Source organism: Musca vetustissima, unplaced genomic scaffold, assembly GCF_032173495.1.
Source record: "Musca vetustissima isolate MV318-11 ecotype Yass unplaced genomic scaffold, APGP_CSIRO_Mvet_v1 utg277097, whole genome shotgun sequence".
In the NCBI taxonomy this organism is placed as follows: domain Eukaryota; kingdom Metazoa; phylum Arthropoda; class Insecta; order Diptera; family Muscidae; genus Musca; species Musca vetustissima.
The window spans coordinates 1,220-10,780 of record NW_026877490.1 but is presented as its reverse complement, the minus strand read 5'-3'; the positions used below and the strand labels follow the sequence as shown (position 1 = coordinate 10,780).

Sequence of the window (9,561 nt, the reverse complement as noted above, 5' to 3'; positions counted from 1 at the left end):
AAAATTGCATCCAACACGCGTTTTGCTGACGTTGGGCTGGAGGTGTCGGTGAAGGACAAGCTTGGTCCAAGAATTGTTGTCCAGCGGGTCGACGCGGATATTACCCCTGATTGCTTTATGCAGGCGGTTTACAAGTTCAACTTTGCTGAAGATATGTCAGAGGAAGCGTTTAGGAGAAGCGTGAGGCTGGTAAGTGCGGCGTGGAAGCCTCCAAGTAGCATAGACGCAAGGGTGAATGTGATTTTGGAGTGCACTGAGAGGGTGGCCGAGAAGCTATGTGCTACCGGCGTCTATGTAAACTGGTTTAGGTTCATAGCGCGTAGGCAGGATCCAGTTGCGGTGTGCTTCCGTTGCCTTGGCTTTGACCATCGAGTTCGTGAGTGCAGAATGCAGGCGGAGGTTTGCAGGCGTTGTGGTGGCACTGGTCACTTATCGAGTGAGTGCGGTAACGCGGTTAATTGCAGGAACTGTGCCTTTAAGGGCAAACCGTCTGGCCATATGATGCTGTCTGCTGATTGTCCTATTTATGCTGCGCTGATGGCTAGGGCAAATGCAAGGCATTAATGATGATGATTTTCCAATATAATTGCCAGCGTTCTGCGAGCGTTATGCACGAATTCGGTCATGCGCTTCTCCGTATGGGTGCCATGTTTGCGTTGGTGCAGGAGCCTTACTGCAGGGATGGTTGTGTTAGAGGATTGCCGGGGGGGATGCGAGCCTTTACGGACGAGGGATGTGGCTCTGCTATAATAGTTGTTAACGGTGACGTCGACTGTACAGTTAGAAGTAGCCAACCTGAGGGGGTGTGTGTGTCCGTTGAATGGGCGGGAGGGAAGATGTTGCTGGCTAGCATCTACTGCCACTTCAGCTCACCTCTGGAGCCATATTTAAGGTATATGATTTATTGTTCTATAAACATACTTTAGATTTAATTACCAAAACAAACAATAAATACAAAATCAAGCACACCTACATATTTATAAGTTCTAAACTGCTTATACAGCATTATTATGTCACATATTTGGACTATTTTATTGTTACAGTTAATTTTCTTTATTTTAGTTCATCGGCCACTAGTTCATTCACTTTTGCAATGTTTTATAATTTTCTTTAACACATTTATTTATTTTGCTTACATAGCATTTAATGTCTACTAGTAGCCGACCTACATTACTATTAATTTATCAGCATTTATCAATAGCATTTTGTAATTAATTATGTTAAGAAATTTTGTATATAAAGAAAGCCAGAAATAAAGAAAATTCAGTCGTCTTTTGTAGTGACTAAACTAAGAGTTTTAATTACTATTTAGGCGGCTTCCTTCAAGTTTATGTGCTTGCAAGGAAATTAATTTGGATACTAAGTGTCAGTTCAAATTTATGTGTTTGAATTGAATCGCACTAGGTCCTGCTATCAAAACATTTTTGGTGACCCCGACGTGATCCTGACGGTAACTAAACCGAAACATTTTTGGGTGACGTTATCCACAAGGTGTGAGGACGTAACGTACGCGTACCAATTTCAAAGAAAACCCCGTTTGGAGTTCTGAAGGAAAACCAGGAGGAAATTGCCAAGAACAATTTTTCCAGGAGGAAATTGCCTGTAACTAATCATCATACAACAACTGCTGCTACTCGCTGATAAATCAACAAACAATAATGGCAAACGTCCAAGAGCTTATTTCTCAGCAAGAAGAAAGAGGCAGTAATTTCGAAAAATTCGTCTCTACTATAAAGAAGGCACCTCTTGAAAGGAGAACGGAAGAGTTCTACAAGAGCAAACTTGATGAACTAAGGCTGTTATGGCAGAATTTTGAGAAGGCAGAAAACAGAATTCGCGATGATCCATCATTGTCAGAGGATGATCCGTATATTGCTCGGAATCTATATAGAACGATTGGAGAGAAGTTCAGCTCAACAATGGAATATATAGACGCGGAAATGAAGAAACTGAGGTCAGCCAAAAGTAAGCCAGTTCCCACCTTGAGAGAGAAATCGACTGAAGTTGTCGCAGGAGACAAAATACCTTCCCGTGTTGATGGACTTGTCAGAATGATAAATGCTCGAATGAGTGCCCTTAGTCGTCACTTGCAAGGCTTGGGCACAATCGAAGCGGAACAGCCGAAGCAATTTTATAGCATCAAAGAAGATACTATAAAAAAGCTATGGAATCAAATAACGGAGCTCTACGATGAAATATTGCAGCAGATTGAAGATCCATCGAAAATTGGATTAAGTCAAGAAAACTACGATATGCTGGAAGATGCTGTACAAGACAACTTAATAAAACTAGCAGTCTTGAAAGACAAATGCAGCGAAACCGTGACCATTGCACCTCAATTGGGGAGTGACATTATAGCACACAGTTCACTCCCACTACCAAAGGTAACAATTCCTCAATTCAATGGGGATTGTTTGAAGTGGCGTCAGTTATATGAACTTTTCTTGGAGATGGTAGACAAACAGTCTCTTCCAAGTGTTCAAAAAATGTGGTATCTCAAAACCAATTTGTCTGGCGAGGCTGGCAAACTAATCAGTCATCTATCCTTGACAGAGGATAATTACAAAACGGCATGGATGTTGCTGCAAGAACGTTATAACAATAAGCGGGTTCTTGTTTCCACTCTAGTAGAACGGATTCTGAGTCAACCAAATGGAACTTCATCAACGGCTTCCATCAAGGCTCTGCATGACACTACAAAGGAATGCATGCTAGCCCTCAACAATCTTCAAATCGACACAACGTCTTGGGATGCTCTATTGATTCAATTGATCACAAAGAAATTGGATCATGCTCTGTACATACGATTCATGCAATCACTGACGAATCCGAAGGAAGTTCCTACTATGAAAGAACTGTTTGCATTTTTGGAACTACAATTTGAGTCAATGGAATCGATTGGAAAAGCGGCATCTACTCACAAGGGTTCAATCAAAACTGTTTCGTCCGTAACATCAGTGGAGGATCACAGGAGTTGTAAACTATGCAAGAACGACTCCCATCCAATTTATCATTGTAAGAAGTTCTTGGCAATGACAGAAGGTGAGCGATTGAAATGGATACAGCAACATAAATTGTGTGTAAATTGTTTCAAATCGGACCATACAGCAAAAACTTGTTTTTCTGGCAACTGCAAAATATGTAGTAATAAGCACAATACATTGCTACATTTGCCAAAAAAGTCTCAACCGTCGCCGAAGGCCGCAAATCAATCACCATCAACAAAAATCGATATCGCACCAGTCAACATTACTGCAGTTTCTTCGGCATCAGCAGAAGATCAGAAAAATGTAATCCTAGCAACGGCTAGAGTCATCATCAAAGCAGCTAACGGTATGTCAGGCGAGTTTAGAGCGGTGTTAGACTCGGGTTCGCAAGTGAACATTGTGACGGAAAGACTCATACAAAAATTGTCACTTAGAACAGCAGATGCCTCTTTATCTATTTCCGGAGTCGGAAGGATTCAGAAGAAGGCTTATCATCGGGTAAACATACAAATGTTATCAAGCAATTCTGAATTTTCCACAAATTTGGAAGCATTTGTTTTGCCCACAATTATACCTGCACAACCAAATCATGATTTGGATATACAAAACTGGCAAATTCCCAAGAATATTAGATTAGCAGACCCTAATTTTAACGTTCAAGGAAAAATTGACATTTTACTCGGAGCTGAGTTTTACTTCAGTTTAATGCAACCAGGCACAATAAAACTAAATGGTCATCAACCCATACTCCAAAATACTGCGCTTGGCTGGATTGTAGGTGGTTTAATTCAACAATCGCCAACGGACGACACATCAGCAGCGCTAACATGCGCAATTTTTAGTGAAACATCACTGGAACAAGCTATCGAAAAATTATGGAAACTTGAGGAAGTGGAATCAACTGAAAAGGTGATGTCTCCATTGGAAACCCTTTGCGAATCTCACTTCAATCAACATGTTAAGACGGATCAGAATGGTCGTTTCATCGTCAGTCTTCCGTTTCAAGAATCTCCAACAGCATTGGGGAAATCACATGCAATGGCTTATAACCGATTTATGAGCCTTGAACGCCGACTTCTACAGAAGGAAGATATCCGAAGCCAGTACATTAAATTTATGCGAGAATATGAACAATTAGGACACATGCAAAAGATTGACGTGTGTACCGTATCAAATCCTAAATATTTTATTCCGCATCATTGTGTTCTTAAGCCCGATAGTACAACAACAAAACTTAGGGTTGTATTTGACGCATCAGCGAAAACTTCATCAGGTCAATCGTTAAATGATCTAATGTACACAGGACCAATCGTGCAAAGTGAACTGTTTTCTATTTTGCTGAGGTTTCGATTGCCAAAATTCGTCTTCACAACCGATATTGAAAAGATGTACAGGCAGATTTTAATGCATCCCGACGATCAAAGGTATCAGCTAATTATCTGGAGAGAGGATCCATCCCATCCAGTCAGTTATTACAAACTTAATACGGTCACATATGGGACACGTTCAGCACCGTATCTGGCTACAAAATGCTTACAAAAGATTGCAAACGAGAACATGGAGCGTTATCCATTAGGCTCACAAATGCTGAAAGATAATTTTTATATGGATGACGGTCTCGGCGGTGCAGATAGCCTAAGTACAGCTATTGAAATTCAAAAGGAGTTAATAACAATCTTGAAACAACACGGCTTCATTCTAAGGAAATGGTCATCCAATACACCAAGATTGCTGAAGGACATACCACATAGCGATCGAGAAGTGAACCTGGATCTCAACGAATCTCAAACAATAAAGACGTTGGGATTATATTGGATGCCGCAAGCAGATCAATTTTGTGTAAAAACAAACATTGATCATAATGAAATCATATCAAAACGAGTAGTTACGTCTGAACTAGCAAAATTATTTGATCCGCTTGGCCTACTTGCACCGATTGTGGTGAAGGCAAAAATATTTATTCAGCAGCTGTGGCAACATACATTAGATTGGGACGAAGCATTACCCGAAAAACTTTGTGCCACTTGGAAAACATTTCGAAGGGAATTGGAAGGTCTCAACAACTTTAAGATACCGCGACATGTATTCTGTGGGGAGATCCCGACGAAAATCCAATTGCATGTGTTTGCCGATGCATCGGAAAGAGCTTTTGGCGCGGCTATTTATATTCGTTTTATTGGAAAAGATGGACGAGTAGTTGTACGTCTGATCTGTGCTAAATCCAGGGTAGCTCCTTTGAAAAAACAAACTCTACCACGATTAGAGCTATGTGCCGCAGTGGTAGCAGCTCAACTGGCTACCAGGGTGAAAAATGACCTAAGGCTTCAGAATAATCCGATGTTTTTATGGACTGATTCTGAAATAGTACTCGCCTGGATAAAATCAAGGTCCAACGTATATAAGACTTTTGTGGCTAATCGAGTATCCACCATACAAAACTTAACATTGCCAGAACAATGGAACCACGTTAAGTCAAAAGAAAACCCTGCCGACATTTTATCCCGAGGACTCTCGCCAGCTGATCTTTCTAAATGCCGATTATGGTTTCATGGTCCAGTTTTTCTTCATGGAAAAGAAGAACTATGGCCGACCAAATTCTCTCCGCGAGAGGATATAACAAATAGCATGGAGTTAAAGACTGCAGCTACGACGTCAATAGTAGCTTCTGACATGCATCTAATACATATGATCGAGCACAAAAATTCATTCAGGAAGTTACAAAGAATTTTGGCATACGTGCTTAGATTCACCAGGAATGCACGTATGCAAAAGGCACATCGGCCTCAACATATAGCAGTGTCTTCCAACGAATTAGACGACTCCCTTCGTCTAATAATTCAAGCCGTACAATCATCCGAATTTGCAGCTGATATCAACGCATTAAAGGCTGAAAAGCAGATTAATAAGCATAGCTCGCTGTGCAGTTTATCACCGTTTTTGGATGATGAAGGCATTCTGCGCGTTGGAGGAAGATTGGAACATGCTATGCTACAAATGGATGCGAAACACCAAATGATACTGCCTTATAATGATCCTTTGGTGAAATTGCTATTTAAGACAATTCACGAAGAAAACAAACATTGTGGAGCTCAAGCCCTGTTAAACACAATAAGGCAGCGATTCTGGCCAATAAAAGGCAAGATAACAGCAAGGTCTACCGTTCAAAGATGCATAAAATGTAATAGAGCACGACCACAACTGTATCAACAAATAATGGGAAATTTGCCAGCAACAAGGGTAGTTCCTGCTCGACCGTTTATCAACTCTGGAGTCGACTACTGTGGACCATTTTGGATACATTACAAGGTCAGGGGCAAACGACCAACAAAGGCTTATGTCGCTGTATTCTGCTGCTTTGCAACAAAGGCTGTTCATTTAGAGCTCGTATCGGACCTATCAACCGAATCATTCATTGGCGCTCTTAAACGATTTATAGCTCGCAGAGGTCACTGCCAAAATATATATTGCGATAACGCTACAAACTTTGTTGGAGCCAAAAATAGTTTAGAAGAATTATCTGAAACCTTATATTCGGACAAGGCGCAAGAGCTACTTTTATCAGCTGCAAGTTCCAAGGGCATACAGTTCCATTTCATTCCACCAAGAGCTCCGCATTTCGGAGGCTTATGGGAAGCTGCAGTGAAGTCCGCAAAACGTCTCTTGGTCCGTAGTGTTTCAACGGAAACACTTACTCATGAAGAATTAGAGACAATAATAGTAGAAATCGAAGCTATTTTAAATTCGCGTCCGCTCACACCTCTTTCAAACGATCCAGATTGCCTTGAAGCATTGACGCCGGGACATTTTCTAATCGGCGAAGCTCTAACTTCACAGGTAGATAGTAGAGCAGAAACTTCGAAAACATCCAGTATAACACACTGGAAGTTAATTTCGCATATTAAGCACCAATTCTGGAAAAGATGGTCGGAAGAATACCTACAAGAACTCCAGCAACGAAACAAATGGAGACAAAAGATGCCCAATCTTAGAAAAGGAGATATGGTCATTATGAAGGAAGACAATCTACCTCCAATGAAGTGGCCATTAGGGAGAGTTCTTAACGTATTTTCCGGTGATGACGGAGCTGTAAGAGTTGCTGAAATAAAAACCCCAACCGGAGTATTCAAGCGGGCCATCCATCGATTGGCACCACTGTTTCCAGAAGATCATGATAATGCTATAATTGACAAAGATACAACTCAAGAAAGCACAATTTCCCACAAGAAAAAGCCGGTAACAGATGAACATGGAAGAGATGCCATTCCGGCAAAAAGAGTGAGAATTGCAAACAGTCCTATAATACTATCAGTATTATTAACATTGTTCCTAATACCTATGGTCCTGTGCAACAATTTGAAAGTTACACAATTTCACAACGATCCGGGATTATATTTTGAAGGATTAGGAACAGTGAAACTGAATACGGCAGAATGGAAGATGTTAGTATATTATGACTTAAAGCCCTTTGGCATTATATACAGAGTCATTGGCATCCGGCTTACAAACGTTGCAGCAAATGTGCCCTGTAATGCATCAACATGAGATGTGCAATATTTTTGTAAACAATTTGAAGCAGATGAAAAATGAATTACTACAAGACAAGGAATTATTCATCAATAAACGTGTAAAAAGATCTCCATTCAACATAATTGGCAATATTGCGCACTCACTTTTTGGCGTTCTTGATGCGGACTATGCAGAAGAGATGTCAAAGACTATCAACCAGGCAAAAAGCGAACAGGACCACATAATCAGTCTATTGAAAAATCAGACTTCAATAATTGATTCAACTATTAATGTTATAAAACAGGATGAGATTAACACTCACCAAAAAATACGGGAGATTTTGAAAATGGTTGACAAACACAATAACGATATAGCTGAAGAATCCGCCCAATTCAACAATTCTCAACTGTTTGGACTTCTATCAACGCATTTGATGTTATCCGCAATAAACCTTCAGAGAACACAGGCCGAAATCATTAATGTACTTACTGATACTCATCATGGAAAAATCAGTCCCCTGTTATTGGCTCCTCATCAATTGAAAGAAGAAATTAGTGTCATCAAGGCTAATCTTCCAATTTCACATGCTTTGCCAACAGCAGGTGACAATTTGATTCAACTTTATAAGCTTATGAGTGTCAAAGGGGCAGTTACAAAATATGAAATCATTTTTGAAGTGAGGATACCCTTAGTTAACCAACAGTTTTTTGAGTTGTTCAAAATAGTTGCAGTTCCAACAATACATAATGACACCTTAATCGCCATTCAGCCAGAAACGGAATACATATCTACCGATGCACATAGAGAAGAATATATTCTTTTCAATTCAGAGGATATATCAAGCTGCCTCCAACCAAACGATGATGAATATATTTGCAGAAATCAGCAGTCAATACTCAAGAAAAATGCAATTGTTAGCCCTTGCGAGATCAATATCTTCAATAACCAATCAACTAGCAATTGCCGTCTTCACAAAATTACTGGAACAGCAGTTTGGAGTCAATTACATCATCAAAATAAATGGATCTTTGCTACTACAGCCGATATTGAATCTTCCATGGTATGCGGATCTGAAACCAACCTCATCATCATTAAAAATTCCGGAATAATGGAAATTGGTCCTAACTGCGTAATAAAAAACAAATTTGTTACGATACATGGACATTTTGCAGCTTCCAGTAGTTTACATACATCCTATGTAAGATTGAAAGGCATTCAATATATAAGTCGACAAGAGGAAATTGAAAAGGTTTCAACAAATACCAATGCCACCTCTTACAAGATTCATCAAGAAGAATTGGATAATATACAAAAACAGTTGCATGAATCAACTCTAAAACACCTACCACAATTAATACACTCATCAAATCAACATCATCATGCAGTTAGCTACGCATCTTTAGCTTGCTGCATTCTTATTTTACTTGGCCTGCTGAGTTGGAGGATCCACACAAAATTTAAGAAGCCATCTCAATTCATACCTACACCAGCTATAAGATCTCATCAATCAACAATCGATGTTACAATGGAGTCATCCCCACATTCATCCAACCCAGGCGCACTCATTACTTGAACAATGTCAACGCGGCGGAGAATGTTAAAACATACATAAATATTTTTTTTATTGTTCTATAAACATACTTTAGATTTAATTACCAAAACAAACAATAAATACAAAATCAAGCACACCTACATATTTATAAGTTCTAAACTGCTTATACAGCATTATTATGTCACATATTTGGACTATTTTATTGTTACAGTTAATTTTCTTTATTTTAGTTCATCGGCCACTAGTTCATTCACTTTTGCAATGTTTTATAATTTTCTTTAACACATTTATTTATTTTGCTTACATAGCATTTAATGTCTACTAGTAGCCGACCTACATTACTATTAATTTATCAGCATTTATCAATAGCATTTTGTAATTAATTATGTTAAGAAATTTTGTATATAAAGAAAGCCAGAAATAAAGAAAATTCAGTCGTCTTTTGTAGTGACTAAACTAAGAGTTTTAATTACTATTTAGGCGGCTTCCTTCAAGTTTATGTGCTTGCAAGGAAAT

At 39.3% G+C, this 9,561-nt stretch overlaps 1 protein-coding gene across 1 annotated transcript; it reads left to right on the top strand.

Annotated features, from left to right (window-relative positions):
• Positions 1-1,658: 1,658 nt before the first annotated feature.
• Positions 1,659-8,877, top strand: LOC133322084 (uncharacterized; the record flags this gene model as incomplete). The annotated part of the gene is made up of 3 exons (XM_061531151.1): positions 1,659-5,291; positions 7,798-8,095; positions 8,666-8,877. Coding segments are annotated over exons 1-3 (4,143 nt in total), but the record flags the coding sequence as incomplete, so codon positions are not given.
• Between the last annotated feature and the right edge of the window lie 684 nt (positions 8,878-9,561).